Source organism: Aethalodelphis obliquidens, unplaced genomic scaffold (genome assembly GCF_003676395.1).
Source record: "Aethalodelphis obliquidens isolate GAN/ISIS:26980383/991018 unplaced genomic scaffold, ASM367639v1 scaffold11, whole genome shotgun sequence".
Taxonomy (NCBI): Eukaryota; Metazoa; Chordata; class Mammalia; order Artiodactyla; family Delphinidae; genus Aethalodelphis; species Aethalodelphis obliquidens.
Window position 1 is genome coordinate 1698521 of NW_020837955.1, and position 25744 is coordinate 1724264.

The 25744-nt window shown below is 39.1% G+C and overlaps 2 protein-coding genes across 2 annotated transcripts; both read right to left on the reverse strand.

Annotated features, from left to right (window-relative positions):
* Positions 1 to 4842: 4842 nt before the first annotated feature.
* LOC113623126 (zinc finger protein OZF-like) lies at positions 4843 to 7052 on the reverse strand. Its single transcript, XM_027111857.1, is given in 2 exon segments — positions 4843 to 6410; positions 6412 to 7052. Coding segments are annotated over 2 exon segments (1014 nt in total). The 5' UTR covers positions 7023 to 7052; the 3' UTR covers positions 4843 to 6007.
* On the reverse strand, positions 7044 to 25744 carry LOC113623129 (putative zinc finger protein 487). The gene is given in 6 exon segments (XM_027111865.1): positions 7044 to 7347; positions 7349 to 7631; positions 12424 to 12518; positions 21614 to 23540; positions 23705 to 23919; positions 24808 to 25744. Coding segments are annotated over 4 exon segments (759 nt in total). The 5' UTR covers positions 21721 to 23540; positions 23705 to 23919; positions 24808 to 25744; the 3' UTR covers positions 7044 to 7073.

Here is a 25744-nt window from a genome sequence, read left to right on the forward strand (position 1 = left end):
AACAGGGAAGTGACATGTTAACTTAGGGGAAATGTAGTTAATCTCAAAGAAGGAATGGAGGAGGGCCACAGATTGAGACTTGCCTTCCTTCAAGAGATAGTCCCAGAATATTTGACTCCAACTCAGAGCAGCCCACATGGAATGGTTAGGGTGGTGACTCAGCATCTGCCCTTCGGCATTCTGTAATACACTCACTTGTTTGGATACCGTAAGATGGCATCACAAGTGATGTGATTCTGCTTCAGTGACCTCTAGAATGATGAATGCCTCCCAGTTTCTCCTGCCCTCATAAGATTATATCTGAGCATCTGTTCTGGATTTGACTCGTTTATCATATATGTCTTCTAATTGGCTGATGTATATAATCTATCTGGGACTTGGAGTCAAATAAGATCACAAGAATCCATGTGCACTGAGACCAGAGGGTAGATTTGAAGTCCAAGTTTCAAACGTGTATAAATTAGCCTGTTTTTCCAAGTCTCCTTTTATACGTACCTTAAGTTATCAATGTTTTTAATTATGGTTAGCTTTTACTGTTCTCTTTTAAGCATTACCTTCCTTAATACAACTGAAGTGTGATCAGAGTCCTTGGGAAGCATTTCACTGATTGTGGTAAGGCAGTCTGGGGGAAAAAATTAGTTAGAAAAAGAGACTTTTGCATGAAAATGCAGGAAGAACAACAGGGGATGTGTCACATTTCATCAGATCTTAAAGATGCCAATGGATTGACAAGAGAAAACACTTTGTTAATTTTTAAGACACACACCCCCCAGTTTCAGAGATGTGAACATGAAAAAAAAAAGGATATGTTGCAAAATGGTTCCTTTTCAGAATTCAAGGGTTGCCCTAGGATTGATCCTTTACCAGTACTTGACTTGAACAAAGAGCTTTGGAAATTCAATAATTGTATTCAATTGATAATTCTAACACTAACTCAGCAAAGAATCTAGGTTACAGATTACTTGTTGAGTACTTGAGACAAGATGTTACAATTCTTAAAATTCTTACCGGGCTGGTGGCGCAGTGGTTGAGAGTCCACCTGCCAATGCAGGGGACATGGGTTCGTGCCCCAATCCGGGGGGATCCCACATGCCGCGGAGCGGCTGGGCCCGTGAGCCATGGCCGCTGAGCCTGCGCTTCCGGAGCCTGTGCTTCGCAACGGGAGAGGCCACAACAGTGAGAGGCCCGCGTACCGTAAAAAAACATGAAAAAAAACAATTCTTACCTATTCGGTAGGTGCTATTTACTTTCTGTGTGGATCATTTAAGATCTTAAGGTCAAAATACTGGTGAATATGTGATCACTCCTTGTAGTCACACTCCTAAATTATAACCTTTTAAATTCTTCCTGTCTCATCCCCCACCCTGATAGCCAGTTAGGGGATAAAATATGGACGTTCACTTTTGCAGCTCCATGACCTTTCTCACTGTACTTTCATTGAAAAGAAAGGCACATAACAGCATGGAGGGCAAGGCTGAACCGTAGGTAATGAGGACCAGGAAAAGTCCAAAGCAACGTGCCCGAAGTAGTTGCAAGAGTAAAACTGACATTGAGTTGGTACCTGAGAGCAAGTGATACCAACAAGTAGGTTCAAGAGGTAGAGCTGGGAAAAGCTAAGACATAGGGAGTGTGTGGCAACTGATCGGCAGGGGCTACGAAAATCATTCAGGGTTTAGTCAGCTAAGCAAAATGCTTAAGGGAAAAGGACTAGAAAGTGTGCTTTTGTTAAACATCTCTCTGGACAGCATTAAAATCCTAGAAAGTTTTTACATTTATAATACCACAGCAATGAAGAGAACAAATGAAAAACCACCAGTAAATAGGAGGTCTCAATAAAAATTTGAAATATGGAAGGAGGACAGCTACTGTATCAGAGCAGAAGCAGAGACCATTTATACTACTTGCATTAAGGACAAGAAGGAACCAGCTTGGCTCCAGACTCAGAAATGCTTAATACTGTGGAGGACAGAAGTGAGACATGAAAGGAAAGCAGTGAAATTAGTGGCCAGTCGTATACGGGACATTCCCCTCATTCCATACACACTTGCCCTCCTCCGCAACCCCTGTGCATTGTCAACCAGGGACTCACCCTCCAGCAAGAGATGGGAAATTTCTTCTCTGTAGAAATGGCCCTGTTGAATGGCCCCTAGAGACCATCCAACAGCAAAGCAGTTATCTTCTAGCTCCAATACATTTATAACAGGGCTTCAAAATTCATGAAATAAAAACATGAAATAGCTGTAGGCAGTTTATCAATTATAGTTAGATATTTCAACACTCTCAGGTAATTGATAGCACAAATGGACAGAAAATGACTATCAACTAACTCAACATTTATAGAATACTCCAACAACAGCATAATACACATTCTTTTCAAGTGCACATAATACGGGCTATAATACAAGTTTCAAACGATTTAAAAGAATGGAAATCATACAAGGTATATTCTAGCACCAGAATAGAATTAAATTAGAAATTGCTAACAGAAAGATACCTGAAGAGTTGAAACAGAAAAAGTCCTTGAAAGGTACAACTACCCAAGTTCACTCAAGAAGAAAGAGAAAACCTGAATAGCCCTATTTAAACGATTTGTAGCTGACAACTTTCCCACAAAAACAAGTACAGGCCAGATGGCACAAGTGAATTCTACCAAACATTTACGGAAGACCTAGTAACAACTGTACACCAACTCTTCTAGGAATAAACATTTTCCAACTTATTTTACGAGTCAACATTACCCACATACCAAAGCCAGACAAAGACATCACAAGAAAAGAAAATCATAGATCAATAACTCTCATGAACATAGATGCAAAAATTCTTTTAAAAAAATAGCAAATTGAAACTTCTAATCTATAAAAGATGGTAATGCATCGTGCCCAAATAGGATTTATCCTAGAAATGCAAGGTTGCCTTAGCATTCAAAATCAATGTATTTCATTATATTAACATACTAAAAAAGAAAAACCATATCTTTATAATGTAGAAAAAGCATTTGAAAAAATTCAACACATTCATGATTTAAAACTGTCAATTAATTAGGAATTAAAGGAATCATCCTCAATCTAATAAAGGGCATTTATGGAATAACATATATCTGACATCATATTTTATGGTGAAATAAAGAGCGGTTTCCTCCTAAGACTGGGAACAAGGCAAAGATGTCTACTCACCACTTGTAGTCAACGTTGTCCCAGATGTTTAGCCTGTGCAACAAGGCAATAAAAAGAAAAGACCCCCACCCTCCACACACCTTGTGCTGCCGTCCCAGTGTTACCAAATCAGGTCTGGATGCTTGCTGCTCAGAAATCAATACTCAAGAGAGACAAATGTTGGTAGAAAGGAAAGTTGCTTTTAATCAGAATGCTGGGGAGATGGTGGACTCCCCAAAACCCACCTCCCAAGATTCTGCTCAGCCATGAGAAGTTCTTAAAGGGAAAAGGTAAGTAATCTCAGTTAATCCTTGAGACAGGAGGTCAGAGGCATCGCCATCCCCCACTGAATGCAGGCTTATCATGCAGGCTTGTTGACTTCTTATGATCTTTCTTTCAATACTGTCTTGCTCACACAGTTCGTTCTCGCAAGATTACTGAAGGGGAAGCTAGGGAAGAGATCGGGTCATGTGTTAATTACTTATTCATTTCTACTTCTTTGATCTATGGAAAGAACCCACAGATTAGGCAAGGTATTATGTGATCAATAGGGCCAGAGATAAGTAGAGCATGGGGGCACCTGGTTTAAGGTTAGTGACAAGACAAAAGCGGCCTCTGGCAGAGAGCTCTTTCCGGCAAAGAGCTTTTTCCTGCCAAAAGCTGCTTACAAATCCCCACTTGTCAGAACATCATTCCATTTTTATTGGATTATGGTCGAAGGTCTGTCTTCTGTAACTTCATGCTGACATAGGGCACCATATACTTAGAGTGGAAGATGTCGACACGGGTCTGTAGTATGTCTTTACTGACAATTGTAGTTGACCATTTACATATACGGGCAGAACAAGCTACGATTATTTTGATGCCCACAAAGATACAGATTATTATGAGCAACAGTGTTAATCCCGTTCTCTTAAGGCCAAGTTCTTGAAATTGTGCTAGCCATAGATCTAGTACTTTTTTGTAAATAAGAGGCAGGGGATATGGAGGGGCCTTTGTCCTTGGCAGGGGGATAGGGGTGGGTGCAGGGTTCTGCTCAGTTCCACCAGTGTGTGCTGCGCACCGGCAGGAGCTAGGTTTGAGGCAACTAGGCTGCGCCTGAGGTTCTGGGCAAGCAGACAGGGCCATGGCCTTGCTGGCTCCAAAAGGGGCACAGAGACCTAGACACAAGAAGGGAGAATGCATGAGGCAGTGGAGACAGAGATTGGAGTTATGCAGCTGTAAGCCAAGGAACACCAAGGATGGAGAGTCACCACCAGAAGCTGAGAGAAAGGCATGGAAGACATTCTCCCCGTGAGCCTTCAGAGACTGCATGGCCCTGCTGACATCTTGATTTCAGACTTCTAATCACCAGAACTGGAAGAATAATTCCTATTATTTTAACCCACCCAGTTCGTGGTACTTTGTTACTGCAGCCCTGGAAAACGAATATACAGACCTTCAAAAGTGGCCCTGAGACAACTGACTTTTCCATTTGCAAAAAAAAAGAAAGTAGATCACTAATTTATACCATTAAAAAAAAATTCCAGGGTTTCCCTGGTGACGCAGTGGTTGAGAGTCCACCTGCCGATGCAGGGGACATGGGTTCGTGCCCCGATTCGGGAAGATCCCACATGCCGCGGAGCGGCTGGGCCCGCAAGCCATGGCCGATGAGCCTGCGTGTCCGGAGCCTGTGCTCTGCAATGGGAGAGGTCACAACAGTGAGAGGCCTGCGTACCGCCAAAAAAAAAAAAATCCAGACAGATGTAAAAATATAAACATGAAAAGCAAAACTTCAGTCTTTTGGAAGAATATCTTTGCAACCTCAGTCTAGAAAAGAATTTCTAGACCTAAGAAAGATTGTTATATTTGCATCAAAACTTAAAACTTCTATACAGTATAATATAGCATAAATAAAATTAAAAGATAAGCCACAGTCTAAGAGAAAGTATTTGTAACCTAATGTAGTCAACAAATAAATATACAAGTTATAAAAACAAATCCTGGAAATGAAAGAACAGATGATCCAATTAAATACATATATATCTCCAAGCTCATGGTATTGTTGCCTGTATTTCAATTATCTGAATGCTGCAGCATATGTTATTTTTCTATCTCTAAAATATAGAGACTCTTTTGAAAAACATAATTATAATACCGGAGAAACTAATAACCCCTGAATATCATGAAATATCTGTGGTCATAGATAACACAGTCAACAGATGCCACAGCCAATGGTGGATACATAAACCTACACATGTGATAAAATTGCACAGAACTAAATATACCTACACATAAATGAGTACAAATAAAATTGAGAAATTCTGAACTAATTGGTGGATTATATCAATAATGTCATTATCCTGGCTGATATTTGTACTGTATTTTTACAAGATGTTACCATTGGGGGAAACAGGGTACAGGGTACATGAGGTCTCTCTGTATTACTTCTTACAACTGCATCTTACAATTTACAATTATCTCAATAAAAATTTCAATTAAAACAAAAAATTACATAGGTATTAAGTATGGGACAACTTATACACTTCATATTCATATTAAAATTATGAAATAAAAACTTTATGAGTTATTAAGCAAATATACATATACTTCCTACAATGCTGCATTCCAATAAGCAAACCTATCATGAAAAGTTTCTCTACATAGCATACTTATACATATTCTGCAAAAGGCCTCCTTTTTAAACTTTTTTTGACACTGTAACATCTTCAAAATATTAATAAAGTTATCAAATATTATTTGTTACTCAATGAAATGTCACTTCTAGGCAAAAGATTTCTCATATATACTGGGTCCCCCACCTCAGTCCCAGGTTGTTTCTGCTATGCAATGAGTCCAACAAGAGGGTGAAGGTTTCAGGATGTTGACAGGGGTTTCTTCTTAGTGCTGTTTCTCTGCTGTTTACTGAAATCGAGATGCTGGTGAAAGGTTCCATTACACCTGTACTGTTTCTCCCTAGTGTGTTCTCTGATGTGTTGTGAGGAATGACTCTGGTAGAAGGTTTTCCCACATTGGTTACATTCATAGGGTTTCTCCCCTGTGTGGGTTCTCTGATGTACTGTGAGGGATGATTTATGGTAGAAAGTTTTCCCACACTCATTACATTTATAAGGCTTCTCTCCTGTGTGTGTTCTCTGATGTTCCCTCACTTTCAACTTCACAGAGAAGGATTTTCCACATTTGTGACATCCATAGGGTTTCTCTCCTGTGTGAGTCCTCTGATGATTAATGAAGTTTGACTTCTGGGAGAAATTCCTTACATTCATAGGGTTTCTCCCCGGTATGTATTCCCTCAGGTACTGTGAGAGCTGACCTATCACTGAAGGCTTTCTGACATTCATTACACTCATAGGGTTTCTCCCCTCTGTGTGTTCGCTGATGTACATGGAGATTTGACTTCTCACAGAAATTTTTTCCACATTCATTACATTCACAGGGTTTCTCCCCTGTGTGTGTTCTCTGATGTACTGCGAGGCCTGACCTATACCCAAAGGTTTTCCCACATTTGGTGCATTCATAGCATTTCTCCCCTCTGTGTATCCTCTGATGTAGGATGAGAGATGACTTATGGCTGAAGGTTTTCCCACATTCACTACATTCATAGAGTTTTTCTCTTACATCTGTTTTCTGATATGTAGGAAGCTTTGGCTTCTTGTAAAATGCAGTAGCACACTGATTAATTTTATAGACTTCTTTCCCTATATGTGTTTCTTGATGCTGCAAGAAATTTGGGTTCTTGCAGAATACTTCCCAATCTTCATAACAGTTAAAGGTTTTCTCTCCTTTATAAATTCGCTGAAGGAGTGACTTCTTTCTGAAACTATTCACTTTCAATACACTCACAGTATCTCTTCCCCATGATAACTCCATAGTGCTTACTTAAAGTTGACTTCTCACCAACAGACCACCTCCCACAATCATTCAATTCATAGTGATTCTCCCTTGTATGAGTTCCCTGATGAATGTTGGTCTATCAGAAAAGGCTTTGACATGTTCATTACCTCCATAGGGCTTCTCCCATGAGCTTGCTCTCTTATGGGTAATGAAAGTTGCCCCCTCATTGAAGGCTTTCCCACATTCACTATATTCAGAAGAAAGCTTCAGAGTTTGAGTATCTTGATGCTGAAATATGTCCTTATTTTGACTAATGGCTTTTCCAGTTCTATCATATTCTAAAGATTTCTCTCTAGAATGACCTGTGCTTTGTACAGAGGAGTAATTTCCCATGTGTATTAAACTCATAAGGCTGCCTTACAAAGGAGTGTCTATTACTAATGATTAGTTCTGAAAGAGAATCCAAATTCATTCCATATGAGTCATATTTACCAGGTATTTTTCTTGATAAAATAGAGTTTGTACCCAGAGAAAATGCTTTTCCTAATACACTATTTCTCTCTTTAGTCAGTGTTTTGTTGTTGACAAAATCAACTTTCCACCAATGCTGGTCTTCCTTTTCCTGGCTCTTCTCCATCAGGTCAACTATGCAGAAGTATAGAAATGAAAATAATTTGCCATAGTTTATACATGTTAATATATTTCTTATGAAGAGAAGACATATTCATATGTCTTATTCTAGCCCAGTCATTTGCTATGAAAGTAATCTCAAGGGCATACTGCCTTGCTCCTCTAGGTTTGAAAAATAAATAAATAACTTGCAGTAGTGAAAAATGGGGAATCTGGCGACAAAATGCAATAATTTGACACTTCAAAAAGGTTTAGTGTGGTGATCATTTTGCAATATATACAAATATCAAATCATTACATTGTACACCTGACACTAAAATGTTGTATGCCAATTATACCTGAATTTAACTGTGACATTCAAAAATAGAGAATTTGAAATAAACACAAACAATAAATTTAAAATGTTTGAATGACTGCTTAATCTTGGGGTGGGGAACTTACAGGTAATAGAATCAGCCTAACAACTCAACAAATATTAAGTAGAATCACAAGGAAAATTAATAGACAATGATGGTAAGGGGAGATATCAAGGAACAATTAGACTCGGAACAATTAAATCAGGGCCTAGTCGTTATCAAAGCAAGAGCCTCACTAATGTACATGCTTACAACCTCATCCTCCTCTTTTCTATTCCACATAACACCACCAAATTAAATTTCAGAAAGTACTCATTTTCATTAGAGTTAAAAGGAAAACTATTGCCTAGGCTATATTTGCATTCTCATGGGGATTCACAATGAATAGTAGTGCCTAAATGAAGTATACATTCAGGCTATTCTTACAACAGGATCAGAGGCACATCTTTATTCATCTAGCATATCATCTAAAACTTACAGTCTGGGGACTTCCCTGGTGGTGCAGTGGCTAAGAATCTGCCTGCCAATGCAGGGGACACAGGTTTGAGCCCTGGTCCAGGAAGATCCCACATGCTGCGGAGCAACTAAGCCTGTGCGCCACAACTACTGAGCCTACGCTCTAGAGCCTGCAAGCCACAACTACTGAAGCCCACGTGCCTAGAGCCTGTGCTCCGCAACAAGAGAAGCCACCACAATGAGAAGGCCGTGTGCCACAACCAAGAGTAACCCCCACTCGCCACATCTAGAGAAAGCCTGTGTGCAGCAACAAAGACCCAACGCAGCCAAAAATAAATTAAATAAATAAATAAATAAAATTTATTAAAAAAAAACTTACAGTCTGAATTTCACTTATACAATCAATTATCCACCGTTATTAGGGTCTAGAGTACTTTTCCCTATCTCTTTACACTCATCTTCTGATTTGTCTAATAATTGTGGAAAGTATCCTTATGTCAATTTTCTGCCCTTTGCAATTAAAGGCAGAAAATAAAAATTCTAAATTCTCAACTATATTCAATGAAATCTAAAGAAAGAAAGAAAGAACAAATAAGGGGGACTTCCCTGGCGGTGCAGTGGTTAAGAATCCACCTGTCAATACAGGGGACATGGGTTCAATCCCTGGTCCAGGAAGATCCCACGTGCCATGGAGCAACTAAGCCCATGCACCACAACTACTGAACCCACAAGCCACAACTACTGAAGCCTGCATGCCTAGAGCCCATGCTCTGCAACAAGAGAAGCCCGCGCAGCTGCTAGCTGCGACTAGAGAAAGCCCGCATGTAGCAACAAAGACCCAATGCAGCCAAAAAATAAATAAATAAAATTTTAAAAAGAAACAACAAATAAGGTCTCCAGATTTCTTTCATCCCTTCATTACAGCTGAAGCAATACTTCAGGGAACTGAATAAGAAAACTGAAGGATGATATAATGGTGAGGATTTACCTCACTATTGCATTATCCTTCCAAGAAATTCCATCATTCATTTTCTTATATTTTAGTGTATTTTAGCACTATTGAACATAACTGATGAGTAATGTTGGAATAATTGCTAGGGGGATGAAGTAGCAAAACATTTCAAAATACTTTAAAATAAGATCACAACAATCCCATATTTCTTAGATTTATAAATGGGACCAAGTCACCCATGTGGAAATTGCAAGATAAACTGAGTTTTATTCCATTTAAAAATATAAGTAAATTTTCTCTTTGTTCATTCAAGTTAAAATTTTATTTTAATTTATAAGAAATTATGAAAGTCATAAAACAACCACCCTTGCAAATAATTAGAACTGTTTCAAAAAGAAATTCAAAAACAAAAATTGGGTACACTGGATCCCTGATGGTATACCAAGGGTTAATATTCTATTTTGTTTAATATTTGAAGTATATCACTATTCCTTTCTACATTCCAATAATGGAATACAGTCCATTCTTTCTTTTTATATTTCATATGTACTTTTCAAACACCATATACCTATATTTGTAAAAAATCCAAATTGACAATATCTGTCTTTTAACAAGAGGTTTTAGTCCTTTTGAATGTATTGTAATTACTAAAATATCTAGGTTGGTTTCCTTCATTTCACTTACAGTTTCCACTTATTCTAATTTTTACTGCTTTTCCCCTCTCTTTCATTGTTCTTTTTTGGTCTGATCTAATATATGTATATTTTTTCTTTTCTATTTTCTTACCTTCAAAAGTTTAGAAGTTATACATTACTTTCTGCTAGCATTTACTCATTAAATTTTACCATTCATATTTAACTCAACAACACTTCTAAAAAATAAAAGGATTTTAGAACACCCGTCTGGTCAACTGATAAATTATTTACATGCTATTGTTTTTCAATATTTTATTTTTGTTGTTTGTATACTCAACAGAACATTGCTACTACAGATCTTCCTTGCCTTACAATGAGGTTATGTCCCCATAAACCTATTGTAACTTGGCAATATCAAAAGTCAAAAATGCATATAATACCCCTAATCTACTGAACCTCATAGCTTAGACTAGCCTACCTTAAACGTGCCCAGAACATTTACATTAGCCTAGAGTTGGGCAAAATCATCTAATGCAAAGCCTATTTTATAATAGCGTTGAATATCTCATGCAGTTCACTGAATACTGTACTAACAGTTGTATGGGTACAGGATGGTTGTAAGGTTGTTCACCCTCGTGGTCATGTGGCTGACTGGAAGCTATGGCTCACTGCTGCTACCCAGCATCACAAAAGAGTATCTTACCACCACATATCGCTGGCCCAGGGAAAAGATCAAAATTCAAAGTACAATTTCCAGTGAATGGGTATTGCTTTTGAACCCATGAAGTCAAAAAATCATGAGTTGAATCACTGTAATTTGGGGATCATCTGTAATTTATACAGATAATATTTGTATAAACGTACCCATATCTTTACTTGTTTCCTCCCAGAACTGCTTCTCTTCAAGTTCCCCTGTCTGAGTTAAAGGTACTACCAGACATCTAGTGCCTCAGGAAAAAAAACCTTTCAGTTTTTCTCTTGATTATTCTTTTTCTCATACCCATAATCCAATCTAACAACAAATCCTGTTTTGGCTACAACTTCAAAATACATCAAGAATCCAATCATGTCACTTTACTTTCTATTTCCAAGCCGGTATTAAGGCACCACAATCCCTCACATGGAGAACTGCTAACTGCTCTCCTTGACTTTACTCATCCCTCCTCCCCACCCCCTCTGTCAACATTTCCACTGTAGGGCAGCCAGGGGTATACATGAAGCAAATCAGAACATGTGCTCCTTTGCTCAAAACCTTCCAATGACTCCATCTCAATTAGAATTAAGGAGTTTTCGGGACTTCCCTGGTGGTCCAGTGGTAAAGAATCCACCTTCCAATGCAGGGGATGCGGGTTCAATCCCTGGTCAGGGAACTAAGATCCCACATGCCGTGGGGCAACATGCCACAATGTGCCCGCGTGCCACAACTACTGAGCTCACGCACCTCAACTAGAGCCTGCATGCTGCAAACTACAGAGCCCATGCACTCTGGAACCTGCACGCCACAACTACAGAGGCCATGCGTCCTGGAGCCTGCAAGCCACACCTAGAGAAGAGAAAACCCACCGCCACAACTAGAGAGAGGCCTGTGCACAACAACAAAGAGCCCACACACCACAATGAAAGATCCCACGCGCCTCAATAAAGATCCTGCGTGCCACAAATAAGACCTGATGCAGCAAAAAAAAAATTAAATAAATAAATAATAAATAAATCTTTAAAAAAAAAAAGAATTAAGGAGCTTTTGATAGCCAGTAAAGCCAAATACTGGCACCAACTACCTCTCTGATATCATCTCTAACTCTCTGATCTCTATTCATCCTGGCAAATGCTATCCTGTTCTGCAGACACTAAACACTCCGGCCTCAAGTTCATGGCACAGGGTATACCATCTGGCTGGAATATTCAAAATCCACTGTCCCCCTCCATTCAGATCTGTGTTAATTATAATATTGATCTTAAAGAGGCTCTTTCCTGATCACTTTCATAAAGAGTACCACATTTCATTCTCTTTTGCCACTAAAATGCAGTCATTATATTGTTAGCAGTTGCAACCCCAGCACACAGACAAACCTGGCATATGGTAGATGTCAAATTAATACTTAGTGAATTAATACATAATATATGATTAAAAGATGAAATGAAATTGATGTAGAAAGAATAACAAATATTTAAAATGAGAGAGGCAAGGATTGGATTTTTGGAAGAAAACCCAAAAAGAAACCATTTAGCTCTTATCCGCCAGGGTGATATATGCATCTGAGGCATGAAGGCCAATTATTCTTGGTCACTTCCAAAGTTCTATTAACTCTAAAAAAAATTTCCTAAAAAATCTCAAACATGCCAACATCTGAACTAACTCCCTGGGATCCAGTTTCTCCCAGGTTACAGTAAAGTCTATGCTAACTCACCTGGGTGGCTCTGACTTTGGGACTCTTCCTCTAACATCCATGGCTCTTCTCCTTGCTCCAATTTGAAAATCACCTCTGGTTTGGTAACACAATACCTTGTGAATGGAAAATGACACAGGACTTGGACCAGGTGGCCTGAGGTTCAGGACCTTTAAAGGAGGACAAAGTTAGCCTGCACGAAAATAAATCCACTGGAACATTTCACTGGGGAAGAGAACACAAGTGTTCTTTGTAGTGCCCGAAAGGGATCACCTTTGACTCCTGAATTTCAAATCTATAAATTATTAATCTCTACAAAGAAACCACCTATATCAGCAGCTAAAAAGGAAACAAATATTGTTTGGAGTTACAAATTATACAATCCCTACCCACTGAGATGAGGTGGCTATAGTTCTCCAGCATCACGTCCCTGTCCAGGGTCCTCTGAGCAGGGTCCAGGTGCTGCCACTCCTCCTGAGTGAAGCCCATACTCACATCCTCAAATGACACTGGCCCCTGAAACAGCACATCTGTGTTCAATCTACAGTGACCAGAACTGAATAGCATGCAATATGTTGGGGATCTAACACCTGGTCATGTTCACAATTAATAGTTGAAGAGAAAATGCAATGTAGGATCCCTTCTCTCAGTACTATATGTTGTGGGAAAATGAGGAATCATGGTATAAGGTCTGGCCAGTGTATTAATTTCTTAATTCATACAAAGAGCATAGGAGTTCCTGCCAGTGTTCCAGGAACTGTCCCAATTTCTGGGAATACAAAGAAAAATAAAAGGTTAATCCTGCTCTCAAGGAGTTTATATTCAGGTCAGAAAACATATTTAAACATAAATATCTGCAATAAATTTTATAGAAGCAATGATAAAAAGTCTCTGAAAGGTAAATGGGTAGTTGCAAAGGGGGAAGAAATGTTAAGTTTTATTTTGTATTATCAGGTTGAGTTTTATGGAGGAGTAAAGTATTAAGTCTTGACACATGAATCACATATTCTTTATAAATATGGGCCAACGACACAAAAAAAGGCATGGAAGCATTAAAAAATACTTGATAAATTTGAAAACACATGGCTCAAAAAAAAAAAGAATACTTGATAAGTTAATGGAACTATACAGTAGGAGAAAAGGGTTTGAGATGTATTAAGATAAAGCCTCACAGACATAATTAAGAGCAAGATTATAAGCAAGATTACAAGTTATTGTGGATATGTCCTCCAGCCGAAGGGTTTCAAAACATTTGATCATTTACCCCTTAATTAAAGTTTGAGCACTCATCCAGCATGGCTATTTATATCTTTATATGTACATGAAATCTCATTCTTATTTTTAAAACACAAATATCTGAACATCGATATGCTAATAATTCCTTCCCACATTCCAATAGCTTTTCTTGGGTACTCCCTGGGGCAGTGTTCTCAAAGTGTGGTCCATAAGTCAACAACATCAGCATCAGCTGGGAACCTGTTAGAAATGCAAAATTCTCAAGCCCCATTCCAGACCTACTATGATAGCCAGTGTCCAAGATGGTCATCACCTCCTCCCCCAATGCCCTTGTACAATCCTCTCCCACATTAAATAGGGCTGACCTCTGTAACCAATAGAATGTTGCAGAAATAACAGAGTATGACCAATGAGGCCAAGTCACAGAAGAACACTGCTGCTTCCACTTTGTTCCTTCATGGATCACTTTCTCTGGGTAAAGCCAGCGGCCATATCATGAGGACACTCAAGCAGCTCTATGGAGAAGTCTACATGGGGAAAAAAATGAGGCCTCCTGTCAAACATCAATACTAATTTGCTAGCCATGTGAGTGAGCCATCACAGAAGCCAATCCTCCAGCCCCAGTCAAGCCTTCAGATGGCTGCAGCCTCATGAGACCCCTACGTGAGACAATAAGTGTTTCTTGTTGTCTTTAAGCTGCGAAATATTGCAGTGCTTTCTTATGCAGCATTAGATTAAGGCATCTACAGAAACAGATACTCTGGGCATGGGACTTAGTGAACAGTGTTTTAATAATCCCTCTAGGTATGAGACACCAAAGCTGAAAAACCAGTGATCTAGGGAAGTCAAAAACAAGGACACTAAAGGAATTTGAAGGCTCTGGCGCCTACAGCTACAACAAACATTAAACACAGCCCAACTCCTAGCCAGACTAACACAAATCCTCACACTAAAAATTTATTTACCTCAGTTCTATCACCAGATACATGTCCAGCTCTCAAAAAACAATTGCAATACATACCAAAAAGTAATAAAAAACACATGAAGAAGAGACAAAGTAATAATCAGAACCAGACTCAGATACAACACAAATGTTGGAATTATCAGACAGGGAGTGTAAAATAACGATAATTAACATGTTAAAGAGTTGAATGAAAAAAATTAGACAACATTCAAGTATAAATGAGTCATATAAGCAGAGAAATAGAAATTCTAGAAAAAAATCTAAAGTAAATGCTCCAAGTCAAAACCACAGTAATAGAAACAAGGAATGCCTCTGATAGACTCATCACACAACAGGCCAAGGAAACAACCAGTGAACTTGAAAATAGGTCAACAAAAACTTCACAGACTGAAATGTGAAAAGAAAACGAATGAAAAAAACAGAACATCCAAGAACTGTGGCACAACATTAAAACGCATAATATATGCATAATTATAATACCAGAAGAAGAAGGAACAGAGCAGAAGAAATACCTGAAGTAGTAATAACCAAACATTCCAAAATTAATGTCAAATCCAGGAAACTCAGAGAATATCAAGCAAGATAAATGCCCCCAAAACCACATCTCAACCTGTCTTACTCAAACTGCAGAAAACCAAATCCAAAAGATCTTGAAAAAAGCAAAGAAGGGGTGGGGGTGGTATTGGGCCCCAGGGGTTGGTGGAATGTGAACCTTACCTACAAAGGAACAACGATAAGAATTACAACCGACTTCTCAGAATCCAAGCCAGAATCCAATGCAAGCAAGGAGAGAATGGAGTGAAATATCTAAAGTGTTGAAGGAAGAAAACCACCAACCCAGAATTAATGAAAAGACACACTGAGGCATACATTTATATAATTCTGAATGACAAGGATAAACTCTTAAGAGCTTCTAGATGAAAGAACAGCTGACTCACAAAGTAAAGAAAAGCATCCTAGCTTCAGACTTCTCCTCTGCAGGGGTGAAAGCAAAAAGACAATGAGATTATGAGAAAAGAATTTCAATCCAGGAATATTATACATAAATAAATTGTCTTTCATATGACAGGCCCAAAACCAGATGTGTTCAAATGAGCAGGGCCTCGAGGAATAAATCACCCCTGTAATCTCTGCAGAGAAAACACTAAGGAGGTACTAACAAGCTGCCAAGCAAGTCTCAAGCAAGGGGAAGGAGTGAGAAACAATCAAGCTTGTTATTGAAACATGGTTACAACTAGATGGATAATATTAACATGATTTGAAATGTATAACATAATATTAAAGAACACCTCCTGAAACAGAAGAGACTCTCCGTAAGAACAGAGCCAGTAATATACTGATAAATTATTAAAATGGGGCTTCCCTGGTGGCGCAGTGGTTGAGAGTCCGCCTGCCGATGCAGGGGACACGGGTTCATGCCCCGGTCTGGGAGGATCCCACATGCCGCGGAGCAGCTAGGCCCATGAGCCATGGCCCCTGAGCCTGCGCGTCCGGAGCACGTGCTCCGCAACGGGAGAGGCCACAACAGTGAGAGGCCCGCGTACCGTAAAAAAAAAAAAAAAGAATTATTAAAATGGAGACTGGGTGTGGGGAGGAGTAATGGGTGGATTGAAACTTTCGAAGGTCATCTAAGAGGGGCTGGAGGAAGAGCAGTAGCAATCACTACACCATGGAGCAGCAGAAGAGCAACAAAGTAATCTGATATGTTAGTAGATATGGCTCAGTTATAATATTTAGGTGTGGGTTTGTAGCTATGAGAACTAAAAATCAGAAAACTACCAAATTAACAGAGAAGAAAAATGAAGCAATGACAAATTTGAATATACCAGAAAAAGTAAAGATTCTAAAGAAGTATAATTAATAGTATAAATTTATATTGCATTATGTTATACTGAAAAATAATATGTAGTAAACTAAGACAGATATATAAAACCAAATATACGAATTATCACAGAAAATGGGAATGGATATATTTCTTATGCAAGACTAACATGCCATATTAGTCTTTAAAAAAAACCCAAATGTTGCCATTTGTTGTTTACAAAAAATAAATCTAAAACAAAGTGATAAAGAATGGTTAAAAAAGAAGGAATGGACAAAATACTACAAGAAAATGCAAATAAAAGGAAGCAAGCATGGTCTTATTTATATCAGATTAAGCAGAATTTGCAGCCTTAAACTTCAATGGGGCAAAGGCAGATACCATGTAACGATAAATGGTAAAAATTAATCAAGGTTTAAGTCAAATCTGTATATGTCCAAATAGATAAAAGAAAAACTACTACAGTTACAAGATAATTTGGTTAAAGAAAACAAACCACAATCACGGTAAGAGGCAATATATCTCTATCAACAAGAAAGGACTATCAAATGGAGTTTGTTGAACTCACGTGTTCAGGTAATTACTAATGATAGTTAAAATTCAGTTACTTAGAAAAATGTCTTTCATACAATATTTTAAATACATACTACCTCATACTCAGGACAAACCTATAACATAGATACTATTTTTCCCATTTAACAGATAAGAAAATTGAGGCAGAAAGAGGTTACCCAACTTCCCAGAGTCACCCTAAATTTGAACTAGGTCATCTGAAAATAAAGCACCACTTATAATCGTTATGTTATGCTGTGCTTTCAGAGACAATATTGCTAAACCCTACAAATCAGAGGTTTTACAAGCTACTTTGTCTGATTATGACCTATAAAACCAAAATTTTAAAAATTCACTAAAAAGTCATTAACTCATAAAATAAGACATTCTCCAAATTAAAAACTTTAGATCAAAGAAAAGTAACCAACATCCAAATTACTACTGTCCTAGAAAGAAACAAAGGGGAAAATTCATTACATGAAAACTTAAGACCTAAAACTAAAGCTGTCACAGAGAAAAATTGTCTTTAACTTATTTTTTAAATAAAGACTGAAAATAATTATGAACTTCATGTTTAGCTGAAAGAAATATGAAAAATAAAAAACAAATCAAAAAAGTATGAAAAAATAAGGATAAAATCTTAAGTGAATAAAATTAAAATAAAGCCAAAATAAATGAGGAAGACTAAATTAAACCAAAAGCATTTTTTTTCAGTATATCTCATACATAAAATGGGCAAAACTGGGGTTGGGGGGGAAGAAAACTAACATAAAACTTTAAAACAATTTAATTTAGCAAACAATTTTTTGGTTGTTGTGCCTAAAAATTTTTACAAGAGGGGGAGGAAATATACCGGATATAATGTTTTTTGGGGGGTTTTTTGTTTGTTTTTTAGAAGATGTTGGGGGTAGGAGTTTATTAATTAATTTATTTATTTTTGCTGTGTTGGGTCTTCGTTTCTGTGCAAGGGCTTTCTCTAGTTGTGGCAAGCGGGGACCACTCTTCATCGAGGTGCGCGGGCCTCTCACTATCGCGGCCTCTCTTGTTGCGGAGCACAGGCTCCAGACGCGCAGGCTCAGTAATTGTGGCTCACGGGCCCAGTTGCTCTGCAGCATGTGGGATCTTCCCAGACCAGGGCTCGAACCCGTGTCCCCTGCATTAGCAGGCAGATTCTCAACCACTGCGCCACCAGGGAAGCCCCGGATATAATGTTTTTAATTCAAAAGAGGAAAAAGGTATGTTCAAAATAAAAACTATAAAGGGATATTACTTTTTATTACAAAGCTCCTCTAATCAAAAGAAAAATACATCAGTGACAAGAAAAAGTCCCAGAATTGAGTCAAATATATGTACAGTGCCTACTTGTAAAAAAAAAAATTATACCTCACACTATATAAAAATATATATTTGAATGAATAAGTATAAAACACAAAACAAAAGACAAGGAAGCACCCAAGTAATAACATATTAAGTCTGTTACAAAAAGGTAGAAAATCTTAGATTGGATTAAAACGATTGAGCTACATGGTGCTTACAAAGGAAACACCTAAAACAAAACGGCACATGAAAGTTCATTCATTCATTCACTTAGCGACTTTTCAATACTTATTATGCACTTAGACTACAACAGTGAAAAACAATGACGTCCCCCTCCAGTCTTCAGGAGAGTTATATTCATTCAGGAAGGGAAAAACAGACAATAAACAGCATAGTAATAATGAAACTGTAGTGTTGGATGAGAAGTGTTTTGGAAGAGTGTGTTGGAGCAGTGCCTTAATACACAATACATAGTGTATTAAGGTAAGGGGGATGGGAACGCTGGGGGTTAGTGTAGCAATTTTAAGGTGGAAGTTTGTGTAGAGTAAAGCAAAATGTGAGAAACCCTTGGTATGATTGTGCTTTGCCCTGGGACAAAAAGCACCTGCTCCCAGCTGGGGATAACAAATGACAAGCTGGGAAGAAGCAACTACAACTTACATCATGTTCTAAAAAATAATTTCCCTAATATAAAGAAATTAAATCTATAATTTAAAAACTTTCCATAAAGAAAATCCAGGCCCTATATAAATTCACTGGTGAATTTTTACAAACAACTAAGTAATAAATAATACCAATCTTCAACAAACACTTCCAGGGAATAGACAATGAGGAAATACTTAACATGTTTCTTTGAGGCCATATACAATTGATATAAAACATGACAAAAACATTATAAAAAAGGTAAATAAAAGTCTCTCTCATGAAGAAAGACAAAAATCCTAAACAACTTATCATGAAATACATTCAAAGATGACAGAATATCAAGACCAAGTGGGAATTTTTCCTGGAAAAATAGGCTGGTTTAACACTTGAAAATCAAAACATTAATAGAATTACATCAATCAGTATGTTAATATCAATCCATTAAAAGAATAAAGGAGAAAACCATACAATCAACTCAATAATTAAATTCAACACCATTGGATGATAAAAACTTTCAGCAAACCACGAGTAGAATGAAACTTCCCCAAGAACATCTACCAAAAATGTTACAGCAAGTATCATCCTAAATGATAAAATATCGAAACGCTTCCCTTGAGACTGGGATGAAAACAAGTATGTACTATTCTATTCCATGGTAGCTCCTAGCCACAGCAATAAAGAAAAAGAAATTAAAGTTTTTAAATGGGACAAAAAGTAAGAAATATCCATATAACATAATTGTGTGGAAGGAAACTCCAAAATAATCTACAGATAAAATATTAGAGTTAATAAATGGTAAGGTCACTGAAAACAAGTTCAATATACAAAAATTGACTATATATACTAGCAACGCCAAAATAGGGAGAAAATTTTTCAACTACCTAAGAATAAATCTAACAAAAGAAGTAAAACATGTACACATGGAAATTATCAAACATTCCTGAGAAAAATTAAAGGAGACCTAAGTAAATGAAGAGAAATGCCATGTTCATGAGTTGAAAATTCAAGTCAATATTAATATAACCTAACTCCCAAATCAATCTATAGATCCAATGCAATACCAAATTCCAGCAGATTCCCAGGGAAGGGTGGGAAGGGGGGCAGGGCGTTGACAAGATGATTTTAAAGTTTATACAGAAATACAAAGAACTGGGACTTCCCTGGGGGCACAGTGGATAAGACTCTGTGCTCCCAATGCCAGGGGCTTGGGTTCATTCCCTGGTCAGGGAACTAGATCCCACATGCATGCTGCAACTAAGAGTTCGCATGCCACAACTAAGGAGCCCATGTGCCACACAATTAAGGAGGTGGCGAGCCACAACTAAGGAGCCCTGGAGCCGCAACTAAGGAGACTGCCTGCTGCAACTAAGGAGCCTGCGTGCCGCAACTAAGGAGATGGCGAGCCGCAACTAAGGAGCCCACCTGCCACAACTAAGACCCAGTACAACCAAATTAATTAATTAATTAAAGAAAAAAAAGAAATACAAAGGACTTAAAGTAGTTACGGTAAATCCTGAAGAACAAAAGTGGACAACTTATATCCACAAATATGAATACTTTTTATAACGCTAAAATAATAAGGCAGGGCAGTACTGGCATAGGGTAGACAAAGAGGCAACTGCAACAGAAATAAGAATCCAAAAAGAGATACACACATATGGTCACCTGATTTCTAACAGACACCACTGCAATTCTGTGGGGAAAGGAAGGTCTTTTCAATAAATGGTACTGTGGGAACTGACTAGCCATAGCTCAAAAAAAGATATGTATATGTTTATGTATATGTATCTAATAATTCAAAATAGATCATAGACTTAAATGTGAAAGCTAAAACAATTCTAATTTTTAGATGAGAATATAAGAGAATTCCTTTACGACTTCAGGATGGGCAAAAATTTTTTTAAACAGGACACAAAGAGCACTAACCATTAAAGAAAATATTGATAAACTGGACTTAATTAAAATTCAGAACAAGTCTCAAACTTAAAGAAGGTATCTGTAGTACACATATCTGACAAAGGACTCATATCTAGAAATATAAACATCCAAGTTAATACAGCACAGAAAAACTATCAATTTTTTTAACAAACAAAACAAATACACGCTTTAAAGAAAAAGATATCAAAATGGTTAGAAAACATGAAAAGATCCTCAGCATGATCAGCAATCTGAGAAATGCAAATTAAAACCACAATGAGATACCATTACACTCACCCACCAAATACTAAAAAAGAAAAAAGAAAACCTCACAAACAATACCAAATGCTAACAAGGCGATGGCACAAGAGAACCTCTCACATACCGCTGGCGGGAGTATCAAGCAGTACAACTACTTTGTAAAATCCGTTTGGCTGAATCTATCAAGGTTAAACATATGTATGCATGCTATGACCCATCAATTCCACTCCTAGGTTTCTATCCCTCAGATTCAAGTGCACATGTGTACAAAAGCCAGAATTGTAAACAACCCAAATATCCTTTCAGAACACAACAGATAAACTGGTATATTCATACCATGGGAAAAAAACCAAACTACTGCTACACATGGATGACCTCAAACATAATGATGAGTAAAAGTCAGACGTAACAGATTATATATTACATGACTCTATTTGTATGAAGTTTAAAATGAGACAAAAGTAATATATGATAACAGAAGTCAAAATAATAATTACCTTTGAATGAGTGGGCAAGTACAGTCTTGGAAAGAAAAGAAGACTTCTGTGGTACAGAAAATGGCCTTTATCTTGAGCTGGGTGATAGCTATCCAGCTGTAGCACATATGAAAAATTCATCAAGTTGTACCCCGAGGATCTGTGTGCGCTTTATTTCAATTTCAAAAAAAGAAAGAAATATTAACAAATTGAATGTAACAAGATTTGATCACTGACTGGATATGCGGGTAGCAGGTAAAGGACAGCACTTAGAAATAGATACTGGGTTTTTCACTGGGATGATGGACTGGCTGGTGATAACATTTGATGGGAAATAAAGGAGAAAGTGGGGGGAGCTGTTAATAACAACTTTCCTTTTGGATTGTAGAGTATGACGGGCCTTTAGAAGAGCTATACAGAGATGTCCAGCAGAGAGTTGGCCATTTGGGTCTAAGGTAGGGGAGAGGTCTGGGCTGGAGAGCCAGAAAAGCATCCCAGCAAATGATGCATCCCCAGACAGGAAAACAGATCACTCAGCAAGACCAGGAGAGTGAGGACAATAGGGGACCAATAATGGACACCTTGGGAGAAGCAGTAATAAGAGGCAAGAAGAGGAAGAAGACTCCATTGAGAAAACAGAAAAGAAATCATCACAGAGGAAGAGACCAGAAACCAATCAACACTTTCTAGGAGGGACTGAACATGAGTGTCAACTGGATAGAATGCTTAATTAAGGCAAATACTATAAGATCAATGACATTTGTCATAATAAGGTTACCGGTGTTCCTCACCATACAGATCCAACAAGTGATGCACTTTGAAACGTAAAAGGGCACTGGGGAAGCGTGTGCCAGAAAATACAACTTTAATCTATCTGCAGCACAATCTATACATAATATTAGAGAAGATTATCTGAAGGTGACATAATCCATTCTTTCTTGCAGATATCCCTGGTTCTATGCCCGGATCAAGTGGGACCATGAGGAAGAGGTCTACAAGACCATGGTGAGAAGCCCCTGGAAACCTCAATTGACTGAGTTCTCCTTTGACACAAAGTGTCCTGCTTCCCCTGAGGAGCAATTACAAGCAGCTGGCTACACCCATTTCCCATAGTCACTGAAAGATTATTCACTATGTTACCTACAGTAAGATTAGGAAAGGAACATTTTCTTTAGAATTCTTAATGCCTCATGAGGAATTCACATGATGATTTCTTTAAGGGCCAATGCAAATCATGTAACAAAGAACATCTGCATTTTTTCTGACTATCAGAAAAATCAGACAAATTCGGTCAATGATAGCACAGAATAGTCTAGTAATAGCATATAACCTGCATATAACTGCATAGTACTTCATCCTGATATCATTCCTATTATCCCTGAAGTTGACTTTCATCTATTTCTATATTTCCATTCTAACCTACTAACCCTAAAAAGTCTCATGTAAGACACTGTAAACAAAGGAGGGAAAAAATAAACAAACCACCTGAGATCTGTTCATTTTCTGTGGATCGAGGAAACACATAGTGAACTACAAAGTTGGGCTGGAGGAAGAAAGAATAGATCACAAGAGATCTGATCTGCCTTGCATCTCCTGGATTCTCCTACCTATAAGCTCCACACACTAGCAGGATAAAATGTCCTCCTGTAGAACATCTTTTGGTCCTGAACTACCTTGGCAGTAGTTTCTCAGTCTTTTAATAGAAACTGGGTTTGACTTAACTATGTCGGAAAATCTGACTATTGGCTAGGTTGCTACGAATGGGATGACCTGGTCATTCATCCTCTTGGGCTCAGTGGTTTTCATCTTTCATCCTAGGCAGAAACAAGTAGTCCAGGAAGCTCTTTCCTTCACTACTTCCTGTGTCTGTGAAGTCAGGATGGAGGAAGCATCCACGTCTCTCAATGTCACGGGTGATAAAGGGCATAGGGTGAGGCCCCCTCAGGCACTGGAAAGAATAGAGAATGTGAAAGAAGTCAAAGGCTGTTAGGAAGGTCTGAGATAAGTTTTCTTAGTGGTAGGTGGTATTTCTCTCCCCCAGACTATATAATTTCCTGGGCAGACTTGCCCCTTGCCTTAGGCCAGCTCCCTCTCCTGAAACCTGGCTCACACCTCAGGTTCTCACAGTCTGACAGGTGGCTTGCAGAGCACAACGATCACATGGTGCATGGTGCAATCGGCTGTGCAAATCTAGGGTCTGCTCTTTCTTGGCCTTGATCCTCCTCTGTTCTGCAGCCCTGGTGGAAGGTCTCCACTCACATGAGCCATCTTCCAGGTGGGATTCCTCTTTACCTCACAAGATCCGCTTTGTTCCTAGGAATCAGGACCTGAACCCAAGGGACAAAATCATTTTAGTTGGAACCTATATGAGCGCCCCAAATCTTGGAACACCCTGTGCCCCCAAATCTTGGGTGGGTCCTTCAGTAAACTCAAATCAGTACCATTGAAAACACACAGGCTGGACAGTTCATACCAGCCCCAGAACTAACCATTATGAACTATGATCCCAGACCCCCGAAGAGACACCAAGAATCCCAGAAATACACGTGCCCCATGAGAAAAGAGTCCACGTTATACTTGACAGCGATGTCCTTTGGCTCAGTGCAGGGACGGGCACAACGTTTAGGCAGAATTGTTTTTTAGGGAGGAAGCAGATGTGGATGTGCCTCCTCCGCCGGCTCTGCCGTCTTGAGGCACTCGCTAGCCACTCTGAGTCAGTTTCCGGTCCTAATACAGTGGGAGGGCGAGGAGTCCCTGCCGTCCTCACCGAGTGCGCAGCGGCCTCAGAACAGTGGCCGCCAACACTACGGCGGCCTCTCTGGCGACCCGCAGGCGCAGGTAAGCGTACAAGGACCAGACTCGAACAAGCCACTGCAGCAGCTGCCGCTGGCCGGGATAGGAGCCTGAACCCCGCCCCTCCCTCAAGCTCTGCCGCCTTTCGCACCGGCCAAGCGCCGACCGTGCTCCAGTGCCCGCCGCACCCCGATTGAGGCTGCGCGCAGGGCGGCGCATGCGCCAGAGGGCCTGTCGACCCCGAAGGTGTTACCCACGACCGGCCTCGCGGCTGGAGCCCCGCCCGGAGCTGGGGGTGGGACCTGAGCCACTTTGATCGCAGTCAGGGAGCCGGTGTGAGGCGGTTGCTGCGCTAGCCCAGACGCTAACGCGGGTGGAAGAGAAGACCAAAGAGACCCGCAGTGCAAACTTTGAAAACAAACCTGGTGGTAGCAGGGCTTCTCCCAGGAAGGCACAGCAGCCCAGTGCTGGTGGCATTGGCGGTAGTAGTAATCATGATAAAGTGTGATGATGCCAGCTTCTCAAAATTACTTGTGAGAAATGGAATATTGCCTGCCATGTCAGTAAACAAAGGATGTCATAGTCATCAACGGTCATAGTCATCAACAATTGCAGCCACCTCCGAGGGTGAGCCGGTGAGCCCTGAGGGAACTTAGAAAGGAAACAAAGAATACCTGCCATCTAGCAGCCATCGGATTGCAGCCACTCCCCACAGTGAGACCTGAGGACACTCGAAAACACAGGATACTGGCCCCAGATCGCTGAGGTGCGTATCAAAGGAATGGTTTCAGTGAGCCCAGACTCTTGCATCTTCCCATACGTAGAAAAGCGCTAAATTCCTTAACTTGAGATACCTAGTTTTTTATTATTATTATTAACGATAATCTTTTGTTCCGACTACCTGCCCTTTGTTGCAAAACTACTATATATCCTGGCTTGCCCCTCGCCTCCTCAGAGCAGTTTTCTCAGGGTTACTTGAGATGCTGCCTCCCCGGCTTGAAGTCTTAAGAATGTCAGCCTCATAAAACATAACTCTCAACTTTTAGGTTGTGCATTCTTTTTCAGTTGACACTTGCAATACACAAAGTTGTTAGATGAGTAAAAATACACACAAACTGAAAAAAACAGATTATCACACACAGCCTCATCTACCTTAGATAACATGCACAACTATTTGACGTTTTACACAAATGGGATATTCAAGCAATATTTCAGTAAACAATATAAACATTTTCTTGGTCAATATATTTCCCAGTTCTTCCTTATCAAAAATTTCAAATAGAAAATTTGAAAGATTCAGTGAGCAGACGTATCTAGAGTCAATAGCTGATTTTGCCATATTTGCTTTATCTAGATGTC